The 26,694-nt window shown below is 29.3% G+C and overlaps 1 protein-coding gene across 6 annotated transcripts in view; it reads right to left on the bottom strand.

Moving 5' to 3' along the window:
• Positions 1-26,694, bottom strand: part of E(bx) (nucleosome-remodeling factor subunit NURF301 E(bx)) — a 190,009-nt gene that overhangs the window by 113,504 nt on the left and 49,811 nt on the right. For 5 of the 6 annotated variants that reach the window (XM_075363866.1, XM_075363870.1, XM_075363868.1 and 2 more), the window contains exons 10-15: positions 24,487-24,708; positions 18,344-18,495; positions 14,372-14,516; positions 9,394-9,543; positions 5,363-5,547; positions 1,338-1,650 (exon numbers count right to left, since the gene is read on the bottom strand). In XM_075363866.1, coding sequence (XP_075219981.1) covers positions 1,338-1,650; positions 5,363-5,547; positions 9,394-9,543; positions 14,372-14,516; positions 18,344-18,495; positions 24,487-24,708 — 1,167 coding nt within the window. The remainder of the gene's footprint in view (positions 1-1,337; positions 1,651-5,362; positions 5,548-9,393; positions 9,544-14,371; positions 14,517-18,343; positions 18,496-24,486; positions 24,709-26,694) is intronic. The other variant, XM_075363867.1, reaches the window with a different exon arrangement.

Below are 26,694 nucleotides of genomic sequence, written 5' to 3'. Positions count from 1 at the left end.
GATGTAAAAATAATTTAGAAATTTTAGAGGTTTGTAATAACATTAAAAAAATGAATATACTAGAAAAATATTATATTTAAAAATTTAAAGAAAAGCATGAAATGATGAACCATGAACCACCAGATCACATTTGAGAATGATGTTTTAATTAGATATAGTGGGTTGTAACAGTTGGAAACAATGATATACCAAAAAAAGGAAGTAAGATGTTTTAAATTTACATCATTTCAGTAATGGCAGTGGAATTGTGTTGTTCATACAGATTTTGAGGTTATTAATAATGTTTTGTTTTCTAAATTTAAGTTTTTAATATTTGTTTCATGTATTTATAGAATCTGTGTACAGATGGTGGGGAATCCCACGAAAGTAGACTATTGGTTGTTGTTTATATATTATTATATAATTTTTGTTTACATATTTTTTTTTAGTTGTTATATATATATATATATATATATATAGAGTGAGTACATAATATTTATATTATAATGTGAGAATATACTTACATACTCACCTATACATCTTTTTTATAAACTATGATAAAAAATTTACAGCAATTTTATAAACAAATACTACACATCTAAAACAATCAATTTAAACCTAGAGTAAAAATTTCTTACTATTTAAGTCATTACTGTTGGCAAGGAATACGATTTATTTATTTACTAAAACAAAAAAAAATACAAGAGTTATGTTTCCAGCAAGAAATATTCTTATTTTAATGTATTCAATCCATCAAGGGAAAAATTTTCATAACTTATTTAAAGAACTAGCATTTTTGAGACCAAGGTTTATTCATAATACAAATATTCAACGTAATAATTATGCAGTATTTACAGAGCTGTCAAAAAAAAAAAAACTGTCACTCCACTATGCACCAATTAGTACCTCTTCAAAAGAATTTTTAACCAGAATCTTAAAATAGCTGTACTATAAACAAAAATAATGAAAGTAAACTGTTGTAAGAAATTTGAGTAGTAAGCCAATCATAAATGGCAACATTTAGATTACTTGATGAGAGAGTAAATAGTTTTGAACTTATTGAAGTGAACAAGTTAAGTAAAAAGTATGGAAATAGCAAAATCGAATAAGATTTATACATCAAATAAACTACACATAAAAGAAAATAATATGGACGGGAATGTACAAAAATACATACAAATAAATATAAATATTTTGGAATTTAAAAAAAAATTAATTTTAATAAAAAATAAAAACACTATACTTATAAAATATCTCACCTGAATAAGATAAAAAAAAAACACTTGAATATAAGACAAAATTCTAGATGTAATAAATAAATGATTGCACAGAAAAAATATGATGATATTTTTACATACCTTGTTTTATCTGCGTTTCAATTTTAATATTATTTGCTCGTGAACTATTAACACGACGTAACAATACCAATAATTCACGCCGTAAACGTACTCTTTGTACACAAACAGGTGAATAACAATTGTTGGCATTATTTTCACTGCAATCCTTAGAATAACATTTGAAATCTTTAGCCATTTTATGCAGAGGTGCATATAAATTTTTAACAATATTAATCCTACGAGTGATTGTATTCAAAAGATTCCTTGTTTCATCTGAATCCTTATCAATACTACCATCTTGTAATGATTTGTCTGATAATTTTTTATTACCATTCTGTAACATATGAAAATAAATATAGGTAAATTTATACAATTCAAAATTGACTTTATAAAATTTATTTACAGAGCGAGTCAAAAGTATGGAAACCCCTCAACAACTTGAAAACCGTTCCAGATAGAATACTGTAACTTTCAGGATAATCTGTTGATCAACTACTTCACCTTTTGACCAAAAATAGAATTTCAGCAACTTTTTGTGCGATGTATCATTCTGAAGGTCTCTTTAAGACAAGAAAAATGGTATAAATAAGTGGTTGATAAAATGTCTGTACCCAAAATGGTGGCAGGATAAAATTTTGATTATGAAAAAAATTACAATGATAGTAATTTATGGAACTGGTATCACAAACAAATAAATAAATAATAAAAATTTGATTTAATAAATGGATATTATCAAATAAATTTATTTAGAAAAAAGATTATTTATTAAACATAAAGTTTGTTTATTTACTTACATTTCATTTTAATAAATGTTCAAAATCCCCTCCTTTTGTGGTACATTCCGAGTGATATTTAGTGCTGATTCTCAAATTCTATTTTGTAAATCATCAATATCTTGTGGCTTATTATGAAAAGTGGCCCCATAGAAAGTAATCCAATGGTGACAAGCAAGGTGATCTTGCTGGTCACTCTATTTGACCCCTTCAGCCAATCCATCTTCCACGAAAAACTGCATTTAAAATTTCACGAACCTAAAGACCAAAATGAGGCAGGGACCACAATCTTATTGAAACCAAATACTCTGGAAGTTGAGGCCAACAATGATTTTGAATGTTTGAAATGACATGGTTGAGAAGTAAAGCCTCATATTTCACTGAGTTTAAATTTCCATCAATAAATATAGGTCCTATCAATCGTCCACTAACAATACCTGCCCATACATTTACTTTGATGGGATACTGTGTATGTTCCTCACAATACCAGCATGGATTAATATCAGTCCAGCATCAACAATTATGGTGATCTACAATGGCATTTAAAATATGGCTTCACCATTAAAAACTTTGTTGTTTAATAAATTAGGATCTGCAAAAATATTGTTCATCATAATTTCAGAGAACTCAAGTCTTTGATCGTAATCATCTTCATTAAGTTCTTGCACCAGACGAATTTTGAAGGGTTTGAAATTTTCAGTTTTTAACGTTCGAATTACTGAAGTTTCGCTAATGTTATGTTCTTGTGCTGCTGTTCAAGTTGAGGAATGAGGATTCTCAATAACTCTGGCATAATCTCTAACAATCTGTTATTATTTGTTGCAGAATTAGGCCTCCCTGGTTTTCCCTTATTATTAATGCTTCCTGTTTCTTCAATTGTTTAATAGTTTTTGACACTGTACTTTTTGAAATACGGTTACAATAATTAATTGTTAAACTGAACAATTCACAAACTTCATTACACAACCTAACTCCAAAGCCCCACACACTTTATCACCAAAACCCCCTCATCATTAAAAGTGTGACCTCTCCTGTTCACTAAATGAATTGTTGACAGCAATGTTAGCAGGTAGCACAGAAAAAATTAATTCAGTAAAAACAATTGCAAAAAAGGTAAAAAGGATGTAAATAACAAAAGCAGTTTACAAATGTGGTAAAGGTACACAAAATCAATTAGCCAACTGATCACAATAAATTCTCAAAAGACATTTAAAAGAAACTTGTAGTAATGAAACACTCTCTGTGGAATATTACATAACAATGAAGTATGCTTTATTTTTGCAACAATGGTAAGAGATCATCAATGATTAGCTGCTCAGCATTATTAGGTGACAAAATTTTTATTTATTTATTCAATATATTGGTACAAATAGAAAATATAAAATAAAATAAAGTAAAAAATAAAATTTATTTATTTTTTTAAATTTAAATTTAATTTAATTTATTTTTATTTAATTTTATTATTATAACTTATTAAATTAACTTATTTTCAAAATCCAAAATGTATCCTGCCACCATTTTGGATGCAGATATCGTACCAATATTTTATTTATACCATTTTTCTTGTATTACAGAGAGTTATCACACAAAGGATATTACCATTTAAAATATTTGCGTTACAACCCCTGGGCCACCATCATAGAAAGGGGCTATTTCTCATCAAAAAGTAAAGTAGCTGACCAATACCTTATCCTGAAAGTTACAGTATTCTATCAGGAACGGTTTTAAAGTTGTTGAGGGGTTTCCAAAATGTTGACTCTCTCAGTATATATAAAACTTTGATGTTTGAAGAAAAGCATAAAATACTGTTTCAATAAAGCCACTGAATTATGAAGATGGTGCTATTAACAGGAACTATCCAAGAAGCATATTTTTTCCTATTACTCTTGTTTCTCCTCTAAAGAAACCATTAAAAAACAAAAACATATATATAATACATCCACCAACAGTAAAAAAAAAAACCAGCCTGACAATAAACTAACAGACATTCATAAATAAATAAAATCTATATTGTCAATAAATACATTAGCTATAAATAAGATAGAGTAATCTGCCAATAAAATATTCATTGGAATAAAGCTGATCAAACAGCAAACCCTGAAAACAAAACCACTTGAAAAATTTATTATTAACAGTTATATTTTACATTTGAAAAATCTTCAATAAAAATTGTACTTTTCCAAGCAGCTGGATTCTAATAATCTTGCATTAATTTTTTTTTTCTAAAATGCAACTTACACCTTGAATATATCTAATATACCTTGATCTTAACTTGTTTTTTATACAAATTGAATTTATATATAAATAAAAGCATCTACACAAAACATCCAGCTAATGAACTGCACAGACCTATTATCAATTAAATACAGGATTATAATTTTATTATATATTGCCCAACGCGTTTAATAAACACCAACAAAAACTATTTCAAGAGTTTTTTTCCTTAAACATTTGTGTCTGCCTGATGAAGTATCTTTTTTTAACTGATGATAAATCTATTGATTCAGTGTTTTTAAAAAAATTAATAGCTTTGAATTGAGCTTTCTATTAATTTAATTTGTTCATAGGTGGTTTCTGTTGGTAGGACTGTAATTCTAATCAAAGCTTTTCAAATCAAATGTTTTATCCTTATTTGTAATTAAATTTCTTGATGTCTGATGGTAAATTAATAAACTACTGTAAAAGATATCACCAGCTATTTGAATATTATTAATGCATATCAAAATCTGAATGAAATCAGTTTAACAGATTAATAATGAAAGCTTGTGCAAAGAAACAAACAATCAATTTTTACTTTACTCTAAGGATTAGCAAATAAAAAATTTAAAAAAGATTGTTTGAAATAGAATCTCTACCCCTTATTATTATTATCATCACATCTCCATCCCTTACTCACTCCCTTTCTCACTCCCTCTCCTTATCATATACACAACAAATGAGAGCAAAATTTCATCAAGACTATAACACTGTAGACTTGGAATTTCACCATGCAACTTAAAAATCTTGGCAACTGCTAAAAATTATATTTTATTTATATGAATTTAACTGTATGTGGATAGTAAAATAATAATTATTAACCAAGGATGTGATAATGTCAAGAAACTACTACTGGATTATTTTAAATGTTATTACTACCCTTTCTTAAATGTATTTTGTAATTAAAATCAATTTCTTTTTAGTGAAAAAATATACAAAGATGTTTTCTGTAAGGTAGAAAAATATTAAGTCAGATACAATTCATTAACTCCCTTAAGCAGAAAAAACTCTTTTTACCTGTACACTAAGTAATCTTTCTTCAATAAGTTTTAGGTGTGTTCTTCTGGGAAGAAATTCATCAAGCTTGGATTTTTTAGCAACCTTTGGATAATGTAAACGTCCAGGGCTAGTTAGAGCTTTCATTATATCAATTTCTTCAAATTCCATTATGGGCGGATAAACTTTTAAATGTTTCAATGTACCTAAATTAATAAAATCCATAAAAAAAAATATATTAACCATAATTATTATATTAAATACAAAGATTGGAGATAAAATCCAAATGCAGTAAACTGCTCATTTTCTGCATTAATTGAGAATTTACCAATACTGAAAATGCAATTATTCATTAGTTTTTTATTTTAATTTTTTCCAGATTACAGTCCTAAAGTTATATTGCAAAACAACTACAGTGAATGCTAGGATGAGATATGTGAACAATATCTGCGTTTTATAGCAGGACAAGATGGCTGTAGGAGATATCACAGGAACTAGTCAGCAAGCAGCAACTGCAACATGTGAGGTGTCTATTAACAATGAGAATGCATTTCTATATTTTAGAGAAAGCAATGAACTCTCAACAGACTCCAAACATCAAAACTCTTGGCCATTTAGTTGTTTGTGAGCCATCAGTGCAGTTTGTTTTCTGTTGCATATCAGAATAATGCTAACTTTAAAAATTGAGCTACATGTCAATTTGAAATTTTTAGTAATATTAAACAAAACATAACAGAATGTTTTAAAATACTACAACTCACAGAGAGGACTGCATGTCTCATGTAAATTTGTCTGATTAACACAGAAGATTCAGTAAAGAATATCAGAACAAGGAAGACAATGAATGCTTTTTACACAACCTTCTGCTTCAAGTGATCTTTCAAAAATCTTTCTTCTAGTATGATCCTAAAAGGAAATGCCAATCACTGCACTTGAAAACATTGTTGTCACCAAGAATTAAAAATGCTCATCAAAGTAAGTCCAACAAATTCAAAGCCATTCTCTTTGTATTTTTTGATGTCGAGCATAATTTTAAAAGAATGAATTCCAGAAAGCACAACAGTGAAGCAACATTATTACAAAGGGATTTTTGACAAAACTGAGAAAATCAGAAAAAATTACTACAACTGAGGAAAAATGGATCACAACATTGGATCAGAATTGTGGATAGTTGGATCATCTTAATCAGGGCAACATTCCTGTTCACACAGCACTTTCTGTGAAGCAGTTTTTGGCTGATATACACATTACTACATTGGAACATCCTCCATATTCGTCAGATTTGGCACCATGTGATTTTTCTTTTCCCTAAAGTGAAATCTGAGTTTAATGAATACATTTAAAATCAATTGATGCAATAAAGATGAAAATGACAGATTTCTTAAAACAGCTGAATAACTGATCTGCTACACACCTTCAAACAATGGAAAATATGACTGTATTGGTGTAAGTGCAAACGGGAAGTTATAATGAAGGGAACAAACATTAGAATTTAGTAATAAATATAAACAAACATTAGTCATTAAATATCAATTTTTACTAGACACACCTCACACATTTTCTCTGCTATAAAATAATTTAATAAATATCTTAAAATAAAATGTTTGTTTAATCTATATACTGATAAGATTTTAAATAAAATCTTATCTTAATTTTAAAAGTAATAGTAGTGTACTACAATTGTAAAATTGTATAACATTCTCTGGTAAACTGTTGAATACTGCAAAAAGTAATTGCAGAGATAAACAATAAAATATACAAATGACACTAAAAATTTAGATGTATTCTACTAAACTGAAATTCAGATATATGCTTATTTTAGTAATCACAGCTTATGCGTTTTCAGGACATCATGTTACAGACAATCACAAACGAGAAACAGTTCTCTCTATATTTTTACCAAATATAAATATTTTGATATTTTTGGTTATCTAAAATAAGTATTACATACAAGATCAGAAAGATTCACAAGAAATACAGTACAATACATTTCTTACATACAGTAAGAAGTACTGTACGTTACGTTGAATATTAGATTGAGTTAAAAATGACTGTTATTCCATTTCATGCACTACTATTCAGCTGACCTACGATGAATATATAATTATGGAAATAAAGTATAACTCTCATTCTAAGGATTACCTTTCATGAGTTTCAAGGGTTACTGTTATTACAAGTTTTAAGTATGTTCTTTAATACACTATTATACGTAAAATCCAATACTTTAAAAACTTTTAATGAGATTATTAAAATTAAACACCTTGTACATTCGTATGAAATTAAATCAATCACAGACAAAACTAAAAATATTAAGAACATTATATTAAACACTAATAACACTATATCAGTGGTCAGCAAGCCGTGGCTCATGAGCCGCATGCAGCTCTTTAGCCACTTGAGTACGGCTCTGCCATGAATTGATTTTGACTACATGTAGGCGAACTGGGTGTCGGTTGGGTTGACGTAGCACAGGCAGGCACAAAGGAGGCACATGCGGCTAACGCACAAGTTGAGACAGAGCGATCCAGTCACAGCTTGAAGAAAAATAAATGTGATTTTAGTTCACAGCAAAAGTGGTCTGCTTTGAAAGACTTGAAGAAGGAAGACATGATAATTTTCAACACCTGGAATAGTATTCCTGACTCATATGATCAGTTAAAAGAATAACATTTGCTGTTCTTTCATTATTTGGCTCTAGATATTCATGTGAACAATCTTTTTCAAGCATGAACCTTATCGAAAGTAAATTGACAAATCGTCTTTGTCTGTTATCATATTTTTATTTTACTGTAAAAGATACTTTTTTGTTAATAAATATTATTATTATTATTATTATTATTATTATTATTATTGATAACTGGTTTTATTTAATGTTAGTAGCTAGTTTAAACTGACTTCTAAAAACAAGATTTTTGAAAAGAAATTTGCCTCTCAAAAGAATCATTATACTGTTGATCTTTTGACTAATGAGTTTGCAGACCACTGCACTACATGATTACATCTTTCACAGATTTCAAACATAAAATAGCTTAAGCACATCACAGTTATTTATAATGTATTGTTGTACTACTTTTTAATTTATATTAAGGTAATAAAAAACCAAAACATTTCTTGTACTTCTGCAATAACCAGAACATATCCTAACTTTGAAAAAATAAAAAAATACAAACTTTGTTTGTACAATCGAAGTAAATATCTGTACACAAAGAAGACTTATGAGAACCAAAAAAAAAGAGAAGAAAATAGTTACTACTCTTTATGACACAAGTGATATCTGTCAATAATGACAAGATCTAATTAAAGTTTACCTTGCAGGCTGTATAAGTTATAACATCTTAGGATTGTACATAACAAGATTCATTTACCAACTTATGGGAGGTGCTTTAATTAATTAATGTCCTTTAAGGACATTAGAAAGAGTAAATCTGCTTAAAGCTCACTTTCTAGGAAATAAATCCAGGTCAATAAACAGCAATGTTCTAATCTCAAAAGTATTATCAATAAGATGACAAGACACTTATAAGATTATGTCAGGTTTGTATTAATTCTAATGAATCGAGAGAAAGAACAGCACAATATTTTATAGTATTTTTACACATGAAAAATCGTAACTGGTTAATTTCGTACGTAGAACTGGAGTAAATTTAATTGTCATACACTGATTTAAGATTTTACATTGACATGTTTTTTATACAACATTTGCCTAACATTCATAACTCAACGTTATAATAAATATTTTAAAACAAAAATACTAAAAAAAACTTATTATAGTGAAATGCTACTCATACTGTACATGTTTTTTTATACCTCAGCATCATATTTAACTGAGGGGACAAAGGGAATACTTAATATTACAAATGAAGGAAACTTAACAGAATTATATAATTTTAAATTACGAGATATTGTGATATTACTATATTACTATTAAATAAAAAATATTTTAATCACTTAATTAAAATTAAGTGATTAATTTGTTTATAATACATAATCTATTATAATAAGTATACAACAGAAAATAAAATTATTTTTCTTATCATTTTATACAAATATACCTTCTTTATTGTCTTTGTCATCTTTATCATCTTCCAAATCTTCAGTTTTAATAAATGTACCTGAATTCTTTTGTTCTTCTTTTATCCTTTTCTTTTCAAGAAATTTATATGTTTTTGGATCAACAGCAAGAATTTTCAAACCTTTATCATCTGAGAATACATAAATACATACATCAAAAGTGACTTTTAAAATAATTTTATAATTTTACCATAACATGAGTATTAAATTATATATATTAAGTACATTATTAGAATGTTCACCAAGTACCAATATGCAGACTCTCAGAAATCCAAACTAATTAAAATCACAAGTGTGTGGATTAGTAAAAAATTTGGATAACCAGATGCTAAAGGATCTGAAAGAATAAAATGGAAATAAGTAACCTATCTGTTTTCTGTTATTTATTAATTATACAAAAATTACAAATTTAAATACATTTTAATAATGATAAAAAAATTAAAATACAAAAAAATGTAACTTTTTTTATAAAGAAAAACACACTGAAATGTGTTATTTTTTAAAAATTCATTTTTTATAATTAATGATTTTTCTGTAGCATCTTTTTTTATCTTAACCAGTAACAGTAATGGAAATGTCAAAATATTGTTCTCAGCTACCAATAACACATACACTGTAGCCTTTTAACTGAATTTTCATTTTTTATTCCTGAATTTAACTGTCCTAGTAAACAATTTTTATCATTGACAATATCTTCATTTAATTCTTTTTATACTTGGTCAATTTCACTGACAGACTTTTGAAATTTATGTTTTACACTTCATTAATTAAAGCTGTTACACCTTCAGCTAATTCTGCTTCAAGAAAATTATGTTACATAACTATTTTCACAATTTCATCAAATTTTAGATTGTTGTATGATGTGATCTTCTTCACTATCAGCTGTTTGGACCATTCATATCACCTGGTCGCTTAAATGCTGAGGTCTACTTGCACTTTCTACAAGAAGAATTGCCGCAGTTGCTTGAAGATGTCCTCCAGCGCTGAGATGCAAAGTATACTACTAGCAAGATGGCACACCTACCTCTTCTTTTGTGGCATTTCCACCTCTTAAATCACATTTCCCTGTGAAATAAATGAGATATGTCGGGAAGATGGCACAATCCTGGCCACTACGATTGCCTAATCTAACATTTAGATTTTCGTGTCTGGAGAGGGATGAAACATATTGCATAAAAAAAATACATTCTCTTGAGGAATTAATTATCCACATTATGGATGCAGCTGAGCAACTTAAGGATAGCCCTGAGGGGCTAAAACAAGCAACACAAGCAGTACAGAAGCTAATAAGAAATCTGTTGAAAATGACGGCTTTCTTTTGAGCATTTATTATAAACTGGTACTTATAATGCACATTGATCTAGTGTACTGTTTCTAAATAAAATTCAAATTTTTCTAACTTTTCTTTGTTTTATTCAACTTATACCATTTTGTTCAGAATTAAACTCTCTACAAGAGAAGAAATCTATCTTGAATCTATTATGGTTTGTGTGAAACAATATAGACTGATGTTAAAGGTAATAAAATGAGTAGCAGAAAAATTTATTTTATAATTGTTAACTGTTGAATTTTCAGCAAAAGCATTATTACAGAACAATTGTTGGCTGACACTGCTGATGACTCACAATTACTCAAACGTGCATAACAGGTGACAAAAAGTGGATGCATGGTTATTGAAACGAATTTCAATCACTCCAATGGAAGCTTCCTGAGAAACCATGACCAAAAACACCAAATTTTTATCAAATGTTAAGGTTCTTCTTACTGGGTTTTTTCTACTACAATGGCATCGTCCATTTAGAATTCTTATCATAAGGCATTCAGTATTACATAGCAGTTTTACTCCATTTATGCAAAGCAATCCAAAGAAAATTACCACAAATGTGGGGAAATAATTCTTGAATTTTGACCTATGATAAAGCTCTAGTACACACTTCACTATTGATCTGTGATTATAGCCAAAAATAATACTTTAGAAATGCTGCAGCCTCCATATTCTCAGCAATGTGACTACGATTTTTTCTTGATCCCACTAAATTATGAGAATATAAAAAAGAAACAACTTGTGCCTCGATTTTAAAAAAAATCATAAGTTAAAACTACAAGATGGGCGGGAAGTCCCTTTATACTGTAATAAATCCAGCTTAATAAGGCTCTACTGCTACAAATTCTTACTGCTGCTAGAAAAGTTGGGGAGGATAAGCCATGGTGGGGATCATCTGGTGTGTTCATTCATGGTGAGTTGACCACTCATAGTCGAGTGTGGAACAATAACTAATACAAGTGTATTCACTGTCAAAGAGCATTTGTTAGATTGTGTGTCGATCCACGAACACCCACACACTGGTAAAACATTGGAGAACATTATGAATAACTTTTTTGTGTGTTTTGGGAAATCGTCACAATCATGGCAAACATTACTGAAATGGAAGAGAAGGCTATTGCAACAGGAAGTGTTCTTGATGCGCCACACTGTGGGAGGCCGAGCACTCAAGCTGAGATGTGTGCTGCTATGGAGGTATAGAATAAAAGGTCATCGATAAAATCAATGCACAAACATTCTGAAAGTTTAATGTTTTTGTCCAGCCACAGTCAATGAGTTCAGTGACAAGACCTTGATCTATGTGTCCAAATTGCTGGGTCAGATGTGGGTCATAATAATTAACGGCTCCATTACCTTGGCCCGCAAAAAGCCCTAACCTCACCATACTTGATAATGCACTCTAGAGTTTCGTAAAAGAATAGATCCAAAAACGCAGATAAGTCAACAATGAGCAGCTTCAAGATGCTGTTCAGTCAGCATTTGAAATGATCACCCCTGATATGCTACTGCGGATAAACAACCAGACATAGAGGCACAATCGACTATGTTTTGATCATGGTGGAACCCACACAGATATTTTAGATCCATAGTAGGTAAACTGCATCTATCCTAAAAATTTCATAACTAGCATAAAAGGACTTCCTGCCTACTCCATATATTAAAAAATACTTTTCATAAATGTTTTGGGGATTAAAAGAAACCAGCTGGCATACGGTGCCTGTATCTCTGGGGGACTACTTTGAAGGAGACTATTAAATATAGAAGATTACTTAAATTAATTTTGATAAAAATTAAATCTTGTTATTTTTTCACATCTCATAATTTTTAATTTTTTAAATTATTTTTCACAAATGTCATTAAAATAATTCAAAATTAGGATTTTCATGTTTTAAAAGTCCTGCACTGTATGATTAACAAGACATTTGGATTAATAGGTTTGAATTCTGCTGTACATTCAAGCAGAAACCCACATTTAGAAGCACTTATAACAGTTACAAACTGTCCTAAAATAAATGAAATAAGATATTGTCAGACAGTTGTGGAACATCTAATCAATACAAAACTTAACATTTATTAAAAGAACTTTAATTAAAACAAAAGACAGACTAGTATTTTTCTTCCACTGAAAACAAATTATATGATTATATGAAACAATTACTCTTCATAATAGAAATTATGTGAAGATTATTTACAACCAATTCCATTACCAAAGATAATGCAAATACCATCAATAATTTAAAAAAATAGAATCACTTAAAATCAGAGTGGTATATGTTAGCACATGTCCTGTTTTTAAAAGTCAGAACAGGTCAGATAAAATCACACCAGATAAGTCATGAACTTTTTTAACATGTAGATTATTTTTTGATTAGGATGTAAGTTGAAAGTTCTTGGGCATTTTTTCTGCGGTTGATGAAACTGCGTTTTTTTTATTTTTCTAGAAAAAGATGTTCACAAAAGGTTTCTATTTTTAAAAGACTTCTGTACATACAAAACTATTTTAAATCTTATTACCAATTGTACATTAACTGCTCAACTGCCACACTGAAAAATGCAACATTTCCAAGGCTGCTATACTTTTGCTAAAAATATCCATCAGTGCTGACTTTTTTTTCAATTTTAATGAAGGTTTTGTCACCCTATTAATAATTTTTGATACCAATTTCACTTTTTGAAATATTCAAAAATAAAGTTGAGACAATGGATATTGATACACAAATTGATGTCTCAGAATGTTTAACATATTTTAATTGAATTATATCTTTTACTTACTAACAACTGATGGTATTTATTTTTAATTCTAAAACTCCAGAATTGTTTGAATAGTATTTTTATTAATTGCTGTACTTTTTGTAACATAAATTATTAAAGGTTATTATTAAAGGTCTCTTCTGTAATAAAATCACATCTTAATAATAATTATACTTTAAACTGAGATTTTTAAAGTAAAATTTGAATTTAGTATTTTTAAGAATACTTGGTAATAAAATATAACTAAACTTTGTCAGTAAACAACTAAAATTAGTTCATATTTTATTACAGCACTTTTCAATTATGTTTATTTTGCTTTTATTTGGTGATTTAATAAAGAAAAAACAATTTCAAATTTAAAGAAAAACATGTGTATTACAAACAACACAATAATATACAGAACTTTTCCGTTAAAATAATATGTAATTTGATACAAAAAAATTAAAAATTAATAATATTGCATCTTAAGTGTGACATTACATTGAGACATCATTTGATGTCTTGTAGCAGTACTGGATTGCAAAACTGAGGCATCAAATTATGTCTCATAGCAATAGTAACTGGCTGAGACATCATTTGATGTTTCATGGCAGTCAACCTGTTAATAGAAAATTAAAAATACAATTAAGAGCTATCATTTTACCCATGATTATTATAAGAAATAGGCTGATCAACAATTATAATAAAGGGGGCAGAAGATCTTAAGAAGATTATACCCACTACACTTTTACACAAAAATACAAATGTATGTCTCCAATTTTAAATATTTTTTCCTTTAAATTGTTTACTTTCCTGCTCATATTTTTTCTTTAAACTATTTTACTTCCTGCTCATATTAATGGTGTTATTTACACAACTGGAAAAAAAAATGATAGCACACATACCTTTAACTTGTACCATATATTTTTGAGGCCCAGCTCTTAATCCAACTTTACGACAATCAAGACATTTATAGTTACGACTCGCTGATAACCAAAGCCAACCCCATTGACCATGAACTCTATATTCTTCACCTTTTTGTTTCCATACCTAATTTGCCAAAATCAATATCAGAATTACAAATAAATATATTTTAAACTTTGTAGTATAAACCACCTGGTACAAAATACTCATGAAAATACTTTCATGGGATCCTGCATCCTCATTCATAATTGAATTATTTAATTAAATTGCATATTAAAAAATAAAAATACTAAAATAAACTATTTATATGGTGTAATGTTTGTTACATTACAGCAACAAATTACTGTAACGAACATCGCAACATGTACACAGTTTATTTTAGTATTAATTAATCTACTAGCAATAATTGATTAGTAATTTATTTACAATTAAAACAAAATTTTTAATTTTTAATATGCAGTTTAATAAAATATTTCAATCATGACTGGGGATTCAGAATCCCATGAAAGTACTTTCATGGTAAAATTGAGGTAAGATGTCTTATCTCACTATTCTGTACAAGGTGGTTTATATTAATAGAATTTAGATTTATATATAAAAGTATCTTTTGATTAAAAGAATAATTAGAAATTAAAAAATAATGACATTTAAAAGTACATTTATCTAGAAGTATTATTTATATGTACAAGGGCTTTTTGAAATCTTTCTTAAATCTAACATCTATCACATTTTTTTTTTTTTTTTTTTTTTTTTTTTTTTTTATTTTAGCTAAAGCTAGCCTCTTTTAATCAGATCCAACACATAACACATTAAGAATAATCTTAAACAGAGTGTGACCTAAAGCACACCTGAAATCTCTAGAAACAGTTTAACCTTCTCCCATCACAATGATCCGCGCTTGATTAGCGCTATGGGAAAATATGTTGGTATCTGATTGCTTCCCTTCATAGTCTTATGCTACCCTCTTGTGAAGAAAATTTCAAAAAATTAACAGTATTTTAAAGAGATTTAACAGATTCTGACAAAAAAAAAATGTTACGATTGGATATTTTTTTATGGCTGTAACAACAAAAAAATTGAAACAGTACAAAAATTACGATAATTTTAATTGCAGAATTTTTTTGCCCATTTCTACCGCGTTTTTTATTAGCAAAATTTTTTTTTGTGTTTATGAAACATAGTTTGCTTATTTTATAAATAATACTTTCAAGCAAATTGATTGAAAATTGGGCAAAATATGATGAAAAATCTGTGTCATAAATCACAGATTAGGAACATATGTTAGTATAAGTGAAAGTAGATTCAGATCTACTTGATCCCCACATGGTGGGGATTTTATAAAAATCCCCACCACTCAAAAGGCTATTCAGATTGACAAAAAACAATTTTTACTGTATACTTTTATTCATTACGAATCGTTACGAGTTACATGTTTACCGATATCATTTGTCAGAAAAGATATTTATAGACCTCAAGTAAAAGTGACGTATTTATGACCACAAATTCCTTTTTTTTTGTGTGTGCCGTATATCATAATTTATTGTGTTTCAATACATTGATATGTTGCTACTAAGATAAGCTATTTTTGTAAATAATAAATAAATTCATAATCATCATAGCAACTATAATACAAAAGTCACACACTCACGCACGCATACACACAAACACACACACACACACACACAAGCACATTCTGAGAAAAAATGGTCATATTCTTTCTAGTCTAAATAAAAGATCTTACATTGTATAAATATCGTTAAAATTATGTAATAAAACTGATTCTTTTGTGAATATAAAACAAAATAACTGACTTAGATGCCATATAAAATGATTTTGTAACAGCATTTTAAAACTGACGCCATACATAACCAGTTCCAAGACTAAATGATCTGAAAAGGTTAAGATAAAAAATGTTTAAACATTGATCAAAATTAGCTGTTTATTGGAGCCACCAAATGATGGGTCTCTTCTCTTTAAGATCTGGTATTCCTCAATAAAGTTTTAAAATGGAAATTTACAAATAGCAGAACAAATTTTTAAAAAATCTTAAGGACATTTTGTACAGCTATTTCCATACAACACATGGACATTCTTAATTAAGTTACAAAACAATATATGTAACTGGCAAGCTTTTTTTTTATAAACAAGAATCAAAAGAGGACAGAACCCCAAACTCTTGCCAGAAATCAAACTAAACCATGATTAATGGTATGACAATTAATTATAGAAAAATGTCAACTTATTCATTAATTTGACTGATGTGTTTGCAACCTTTTGCCTCAAAATAATAGTATGAAAAGTCCTTATGCTTCTGTTGTCATTTTTAATTACTGATCAACTCACATAAAAAAATCAAAGTTTTATTTAAATAAAGTTAAAAATTTTACTTTACAAGAACAATATTACTCTATTAATAATTTTTTTTAAATAATACTAATCAAAAACAGTTTTTAAGAATCTGAATTTTTTCGTATGTTTAATGTGTACATATATATGTACACATACATGTGCTCAAATAATTTTCATTAAGCCCTTCATAATTTTTATTTATTTTGTAATTATTTTTTATTTAGCATCTTCATACATTTAATTTAATATTATTTCATGTATTTATTATTTTTAATAATTAATATTACTTTAAGCATTTCTATTTTTCATTTTAAAATTAAATGTTTTTTTTATACTGCTCTGATTAAAGTTTAACCAGGTTTCCCTTGATCCACCCAGGCAAGTTCTGGGGAAGTTACTATTTTTTAATTCAGGAATGGAGTAGCACACCTAATAATTACTGTTTACACAGTAACATAATATATATATAGAAATATATAGTTACACATATACTAGAATAGATGAAGAAGAAATAATTAAATTTAAGAAAATGGAGATCATGGAGATAAAAATTAAATGCAGATCATGGTGGAGATAAAATTACAAGGCATTCAACAAATAAAACATACTAAAATTCAGTGGTGGCCAATCATATAGAAGTGTAAAATGATGGTTATTACAATTACATATGAATATTTCGGGAATATTATGGATATATGCAAATAAGTACACGTGTTTTTTTTTAAATATTGACTATCAACTGATGATTTACATATGACTGTTACTATGTTGTCGTCATTTGTTGTTAGCAGATGTTTTCCATGTTGTCATGTCAGTTAATAAAATATAGTACAATTAACTAGGTGATTTATCATTGAATGATTTATTATAAGACTGTAACTTATAGTAATTACTGACCTCCAATAACATAATGCATTATTGTTTATCAGAATAGAATAATTACTTCTATTTATTTATTATAACATTTTTAAGAGATCATAAACTACCAGTTATAAACTTAAATTACTTAACCTTTTTTTTTGTATTTCAAGACAAAAAAGTTAAGTAATTGAATAATGAATACTATCTCTTTAGAAACCTATCAAACATTAAATAAATATTTTAATATTTTACCAAATTATCAAAAAGTTGTAAGTTACCACATCTTGACTTAAGCAGTTAAAAAATGAAAAATAACTAAAAATTTTTCTTTAATTTTTTATAATGCTATCAATTCATGCAGGTCACTCTATAAGTCATTTCATATTTAACATTTAACAAAATCTTTCCTCTGGCAACATGAAGCTCTTTCACTGCAATCTGAACCAATTTATCAGCAGTGAATTCCATATTTTGATATTACTTATAATTCTTGGGCCTTTAAGACATCAACTTTGTTAGAATACTATCCCTTTAGTTACCAGTTCACCAAAGAAAATATAGCACAATTTTCTTCCTTTTATGGAAGGAAAAAAGATACAGATCTGTTGCAAGACCATCCTCTTCCCTAGAAAAGTCTCCAGCACAAGAAAATACAGAATGAACAAAAGTTTGAAATCATACAATATTAAAAAGAGGAATTACATACTAAAATTAATAACCAATCACTAAAGTAAACTAAATACCTGATGTTTTAATCCAAGAGTATATTTAACAAAGTTGTAAGTTAGCCTATTCCTTTCTTCCTCCTCTTCTTTTTCCTTCTTTTCTTTCTTCTCTATTCTTTTTCTTTCTTCTCTTTCTGCTGCTGTTATCCTTTGTAACTTAACATGACCTACTCGAATGAACAATACATAAATGAAAATAGTTTAACAAAGACAATCGTAAATAAATAAGTCATTAAACATAATAGACAATAAAGGTCATTATTTATTACAATAAGGTGTTATACAAACAGCTGTAAATATGTCATACTTCTCATTTTAATTGTAGAGAATAAAAAAGTTTTATTGCCAGAACATCCTAAACTAAACAGTGTAACTATACATGTACATCTAGTAAAATAACCTGTCCAAATAAATTTGTTTTAAAGTAATACAAATAAATATCCTTTATTTAAAAAAAAACTACATTCCACAGGTTGCATTTGTACTACTGGATTATAGTAATACATAGTTTATTTTTCATTACTCTAAAATACTTGCATGTAACTTTGGATTCTCAAAGTATTAAAATAAAATATTCTAACATAAACAATCTTACCTACATCATAGTAAGAAAAGTTATCATTACCCAAGATGTGGCCTTTGCAGGATCAGTATGGCACCAAGATCATACATGTGAACAGTAGTATTGAACATCTTGGATTTTCTTATTATGAACATATTGTAAGATTTTCTAACAGATGATGTACAAAGAAAATGACTACATCCATCACACAAGATATAACACATAAATTAATAGAAACAAATATATAATTTCTTTAATCCAAATGAAAACAAATGTAATGCAATATTGGAATGTACAAACAAAATCAAATCAACATTAACAGAGATATAAAAATATCATATTTAAAGAACTGTCCGGTAAATTTCATCCTAGCAAAAAAAATATAATTTATAAATTATTTGCACTTACTGCTTTAGTTTTTCTTCCACATCTAGTACCTGTATGGAGATCTGCTTTGTCACAAGTTTTTTTACAGGATTTAAAAAATATTTTAAATAGGGTATTAAAATTATAGAATAAGGGTATATTTAAAAAATTCTTTTAGGAACATTTACGAACAAGTAAATACAACAAACAAAAATCAAATAATGCTAATCATAGAAAACATGCAATTACTAATCAGAAGCAACAAATTAAAATATTCCTTACTCTTAAGAAAATATACATATTAAAAAAAAAAAAAAAAAAAAAAAAAAATAGAAATGAAGATATATGAGGTGTGTGAGAAAAGTAATGAGACTGACTTTTTACTTACCAAAGTTTTTATTTTTTTCAAACAACAATATTATCACCTTCAAAGTACTTCCCTTGGGCAGCTATACACTGGCGGAGTTGTTCCCACTCCTGGTAAAAGTACTGGAAGGCTTCAACTGGTAGGGCTTTATTTGGTCGGTCACAGTCTTTTGAATGTTCTCCAGAATTAGAAATGACATCCTTTTAAGACATGTTTCAATTTCACGAAAAGGAAAAGTAACAAGGACTCAAATCAGGTGAATAGGAAGGTTGAGTAACCGTAGGAATGCGTTTTGAGGTCAAAAATTCCCTGATGGAAATGGCTCTGTGACACGGGGCATTGTCATGATGAAGCATCAACTTGTCTGCAATGTCTGGTCTCACACGAATCACTCTTTTCCTGAGCCTTTCAAGGACACCTTTGTAAAACACTTGGTTGACAGTTTGTCCTGGAGGAACAAATTCTTTATGCACGATACCCCTACTGTCAAAAAAGCAAATCGGCATGGTTTTGATCTTTGATTTGCTCATTTGACATTTTTTCAGTTGAGGAGATGATGGAGTGTGCCACTCTTCACTTTGCCACTTTGTTTCAGGATCGTACTCAAATATCCAGGATTCATCACCTGTGATCACATGATTTAAGAATTCTTGGTCATTGTCAATCCTCTCAAGAAGATCAATGCACACGTCTCTTCAATTGTCCTTCTGTTCCATTGTGAGGTTTTTCGGCACACTTATTACTTTTCTCACACACCTCGTAAGTATGAAAAAACAAAATTTGAACATGACTGGATTAAGAAAATATTATTTAATTTTAAGTATTTAGATTTACATTTAAAATATACATTCAAAAGACACAAAAAAAAAAAACAGTTTCATTACCTACTAACAAAAAATCATAACAATAACAGAATAGTTAATTTTATATGCAAGAACAAAAATACTTTCTGAAGTTTGAAAATTTTAACTATCTACTATTAATAACTTCATAATTAATTAAGTATCTTCATAAGTTCAACGTGTATAAAATGTACCTTACGCAGAACAAGAGGGAAAGAAAGAAATGCAATAAATTCAAAAAATTAATTTTTTAAATATCTTAGTTATATGCATCACACCTACACTTTTGATTTAAATAATCAAGGACTAAAATAAACATAAATTAATTCAAATTTTTTCTTATAATTTGCCAAAATTTACAATAGCATTTCACAGATAATTAAAAAATAGGTGTAGGTAGGAAAAATTTGGTGAATGTATTTCCATCTTACCAGAAAAAATTATAAAGATTCCAGTTGGAAAAACATAAAATCAAAGAAAATGGTAGTCCAATGAATAGCAAAAATGAAATCAAATTTGCAGTTCATACAATATGTTTCTGAATCAAATTAGAAGGTAGGGTATAAAAGGTTGTTTTTTATCAAGCTCACGACTGGGCTACAGCAGAATTAATTTTTATCCCCTCCAATACAGCAAGCATCTACCATTTAGATATTAGCCAATCAGCAAATCAAACCAAATACCTTACCCATCCCTCTCCACCACTGTAAAATATTTTAACGTATTCTTTGAATAAGAGCAGCACTCAATCATAGCTATTTACAGATTTTATCTTTGTAGTTTACTTTGCAATTTTGCAGTGAAGAGTAATTAACCAAAAACAGAATATAAAATTTAGAAAAATAATTTTAATTAAAAGTTGCTCATTACATTAAAGGTAAATGGTGCAGAAAAGCCTAATATTAGGTTTTATGAAAAACATAAGGAGAATACTGCTTTTGTAAAAACAACCTAAAACTTAAAAGCATCTCTAGGATCCACAGATGGAAAATACAATGTTTTAAAAAGTAAATAAACTTTATTATACATTATTTATTGATTATATCCAATATTCATAAACAGTGAAAGTGAATGTTACCAATATACAATTTTGTATGAGAATTTTTTAGATTAAAAAATATGAGTTGGCCCACAAATGTAGTACGACAGGTGGATAAAAAAATAAGTTACACCCTTGCCGTGTTCTTCAATTAAAAGGAATATATTTATCTTGTGGTGGCAACACTGGCTGTGTTGTTGTCTTTACGCTCCCCCAACAATTTTGTATATGTGTAGTGTCATCAATATGGCGTGTCCTCTAGAGGTTTCGTCCACCAGAGAAGTGCATTAGTAGCCTGATTTTTGCGGGCAAAAAGTTGGGCACATTGTTGTGAAATTCATCGCCAAATTGTTGAGGTATACAATTAGAATGCAATGTCATACTGCATGATCAGAAAATGGTGCCAAATGTTCAGAAACGGAAGAAGAAATGTAAGTAACGAACTGCATGCTGGGCGTACTTCAACTGCAAACACGATGGGCAACGCGGAACACATGAATGAAATGATCTTGAGTAACTGGCACATTAAAATTAGAGAGATTGTAAGTGAACTTAACATCAGTTATGGTAGTGTGTTTGCAATTATTCATGATCAGCTTAGTTACTGTAAGATGCTTCATTACACTCCTGAGACTAAACGAGCATCACATGAATGGAGACAAAAAAATTCACCGCAGCCAAAAGAAGTGAAAACATCCCCACATGTTTGGAAGGTTATGCTGACAGTTGTTTTCAATTCTGAGAGAGTTGCTTACAATGAATTTATGCCCCGAGGAACAACAATCAATGAATCTTATTGTGAGACTTTAAAAAAATTCTGTAAATCTATTAAAGATTGAGGAACTGAAAGATTGAGCGATGGGGTCAATTTTCTTCATGACAACGCTACTCCTCATTCAGCTCATGTGACCAAGGAATTAGTGCAAAAATTCAAGTGTGGTCTCATCCACCTTACAGCCCTGACCTAGCACCCTGCGACTACCACCTGTTTGATCCTCTCAAACGAGACCTGGGAGAGGAGCGTTTCGCTAATGATGATGAACTGAGGAAGCAGTCCTTAAATGGTTAAAGGAAATTAGATGAAATTTTTATGAAAGTGTAACTGTAAAACTTGTCACACGGTATGAAAAGAGTTAAGAAAGACGTGGTGATTATGTTGAAAAATGTGTAGTTTTTTGTTCAGTACAAAAAAAAATGTCTTATAAATATGTGTTTACTTCATAGAGGGGGTGTAACTTACTTCCTGATCGTCCCTCGTATTTCAAATATTTATTTTTTTTATTTTTTAATATGATTCTGTTGAAATATAACAACTCCTCTATACAATGTAATAACTTATTCCAATAATGTCACGCATCTATGAATAAAAGACTACAACAAATATAAATTAAAGTTCTTTACATTAATACAGTACAGCCCCGCTATAACATGGCTCGATACACCACAGATACAGATATAATGCGGATTATAACCTATCCCCCCAAAAAATATCTGAATATCTGAAAAAATAAAATAGGATGAAGAAATGCTAGTCACCCTACCACTATATTTGATATCAGTGTAAAACCCACCATAAATCCTTTGAAATTGTCAACAATACGCTTCTAATATAGCAACCGTCAATTAGTCAAGACCAATTTTCAAGCCTTGGAACTCCCAAAAACATGATTCAATGAAACTAAACTATAATTCTAATATAGTAATAGAAGAAATTCTTATGATATACTGCACATGACTCATTTCCTGTAACAGCGATAAGACCATCAATGTGCTGCCTGTACAAGGCACAGTATTCAGTATTTGAATATTACATTATTAAAAATTGTTGGTTGTTATTACCGTAGGGTAATAACAGAGAAGACACTGAAACAGGAAATGATCATATTTTTACTGAGGAACACGCACTGGAATTGTCGAATTCAATCGGACAAGAATTGTCTGTAAGTGATCTCAATGAGTGGGTTCAAGAATACAATCAAACACCCATTGCCGATTACATGACCAACGAAGAAATTGTAAACTCCGTTCTACAACCTAACAATAATTTGTTGGAGGAAGAAGGGGAGGGTGTTGCAGAAGTCACTGTTATGGAGCGGTCTACACCTTCAATAAAAAACGTTCTGAAAAATATAAATAGTGCAATAACATGGATGGAGCAACAAAGTGACAGTGATGATCATCATTTATTGCATTCACAAAGTGTAAAGTCATATACTATAAAGAAGAAACATACAACCACAAAACAAAAAAACAATAACTTCTTATTTTAAAAAATAATTTACATTCAAAGAAAAAATATTGTACCTTCTGTACTTAACTTGTTTCTATGTAAGTACACATTATACTGTATTGGCTTTTTCTATTAAACCATTATTGCTTGACTTTTTGGCTATTTTTTTAATTGATCCCCTTTATGATTTAAAATTTACTTCTTGAAATAACACGGTTAGCCTATAACGCGGGCATCACGTAAATCCCCTGATAACAGTTTATAGCGGGGTTACACTGTAGTTATTTTGGAAAAGAAACAGTATGTTCTGAATCCCAGACATTATTTCTAGAATAAACAATTTAAATAACATAATAGTAGAATTCTAAGAATTAAACCTAGAAGGGCTCAAAAACTGGTAAACGGCTGTGATGGGAATTCATGTCAAATGGAGGTGCTACCATTTGAGACAACAGCATATGGAAATATGTTATGTAAAAGGATGAATGAGGATGAAAAGTAGATTCTTGACAAGTTAAAAACAGAAATTTTTTTGGTTAACCTAAACATAATCCCTATAGAAGAACCCTTGGTCCTAAAAGTCAAGGTTGAACATAGGGTTACAAACCTAACACTGACAAAAGATCACAGTTTCAAAGGATGTATATATTGCATGAAAACAGACAGAATATCAGGAAAAGTAAAAAGTAAGTAAATATAAATTTATACTAAAGTAAATTGAATTACTCAACAGAAAAATTTATATAAACACTTACCCAACTGATCATGCCAAACAGGTGCATAAACAACCGGTTTTATACATGCTTGTAAAACTATGATAGCCCGTGTGAAATCTCTTGCTTGAACACAAGCACCTACAGCTGTAATCCAAGGTTTCCTTAACTGTGGCCAGTTTACATGCATAAAAGCACCTTGAATAGAACTTTCCAAATTCAACAATGTCTGTCTTAATGTACTTGTTAACTGATTTCTGCTACCTGTGAATAATCACAAACAATGAAAAAAAGCAATTCATTTATTTACATAAATCAGAGTAATAAGTGTTAGTTGTGTTAATAAACTAATTAAAAATGACTAAATTACTAGTTGCTGAAAATAAATAACAATGTGACATGTAATGGATAAATAATAATGTGCTGTTGACATCTAATGTATAGGTATCCAAAGAGCAGCTGGTAATAAAAAATGTCATCAAATTCCCCGATCTAATCCCAAAAATATCAGCGAAAAGCACAAATACGGTCACTCTCATAAACTAAGCTATGGAAAGAAGCAACAAATTTTTAGCTTCAATTTGAAATAGTGTTTCTCCAGACACCAGACCTTTGCAGATCACAAAAAAACCGGCCTCAGCAACATGACTAAGAAACCCCCATTTAAAATTTAAAAAATCTCTGTGACAGTTGTATGTAGTTATATTTATTTTAATTTTTATCATTGAAATTTTTTGCTAAAATGCATTCACAGAGCATGTAAATTAAAAAAAAGTTTATAAAAGCTGACAACATAGTTGTAGGTCTTTCCCGCCACGCAGCTTTTTTCTGATACACGGCTTACACACATAACTTAATTTAAAATATTTATCATTTTATTCAAATACAATATTTTTTGTTTATTTAATTCAATGAATCTAACTAAAGCGCATGCGCATACCGTATTTCATTTTTGCGAGTGTGGCTAGTATAGCCACACTCACAAAATTTAAATTTAAATACTTTTTTATTTAAATACTTTAAATATTATTCATTTATTTAATTCTCTAGCGCTCACTTGTAATATTATAACATAGCTGGTGCCAGAAGCTAAATAGGAAAAAAAAGAAAGATGACTACAGCAGCTGCACATCAGTGTTATACACTAGCGCATCTTGTAGTGAGAGGGGGGTGTACAAATAACATACTGTATCCACTTAGCCACTAGTTTATTTAGAGAATTTTTTGGGGTGAGGGTGCAATTTTGCAATTTTTTAAAAAAATATTTAATTGTTAACAAGTGTGCCTAAGAAAAATAAGACCTTAATTAGGTGAAATCTCGAAATACTGAGGGTAACCTTACTGTACAGCTTCACTCCCTTGACCTTTAATTTTCAACTATTACTTCTATATAGAAGTAATCTGACCAATTTGGTCAAAGTCAGTTGAGCAGTTCTGGATATATAAGATGATTTAGAGACCAATGCGCCGAACACACAAACGTACATACAAAGATCCAGAAAATTTCAGTTTGGTTTTTTGGGTTCCTTAGGTGTCAAAACATAAAGATCCGGTGAAATCTGCATATGCCCAAATTGGACAGATTACCATACTTTACCTCCTGTATCTATATGCAGGAAAGTAAAAGTTTATAAAAGGGCATTAGATTTTTTCCTCAAGCAGATGCTTGTAAATATAACTACACGAGGGGTGTATGAAAAATAGAAAGACGTATTTTTTCTGTCAAATTTAGTTTTATTTTTCAACAAAGTCTCCTTTCAAGTCTATACAATTTTTCCAATGATGATCTAACCTCTTTAACCCTTCCAAATAGTAACTGGCATCTTTCTCTGAAAATAGGCGTTTACATATGCAATAACCTCCTCGTCCGACGAAAATCTCTTTCCTCCAAGCAAAACTTTAAGGTTAGGAAACAAGAAAAAGTCACTTGAGACCAGAACTGGTGACACGGCGAGTGGTCAACCAATTCAAAGTACAATTTGTGAATTTTAGCCAAGGCGATCGTCGAAGTGTGAGCAGGCTCATTGTCCTGGTGAAAAAGCACTTCTTCTACAGATGTGGTCATTTTTTTGCAATTTCTTCCTTCAGCATGTCAAGTAATGATCTGCGATACTATCCCGTTATTGTTTTACCTTTTTGAAGATAATTGATAAACAAAATTCCATTACTATCCCAAAAAACAGTCGCAATTACCTTCCCAGTTGATGAAACTGTCTTTGCCTTTTTTGGAGCAGGTTCACCCTTTGCAGT

The sequence above is a fragment of the Lycorma delicatula genome, chromosome 4 (genome assembly GCF_047948215.1).
Source record: "Lycorma delicatula isolate Av1 chromosome 4, ASM4794821v1, whole genome shotgun sequence".
NCBI lineage: Eukaryota > Metazoa > Arthropoda > Insecta > Hemiptera > Fulgoridae > Lycorma > Lycorma delicatula.
The sequence above is the reverse complement of the archived record's forward strand: the minus strand, read 5'-3'. Positions and strand labels throughout refer to the sequence as shown.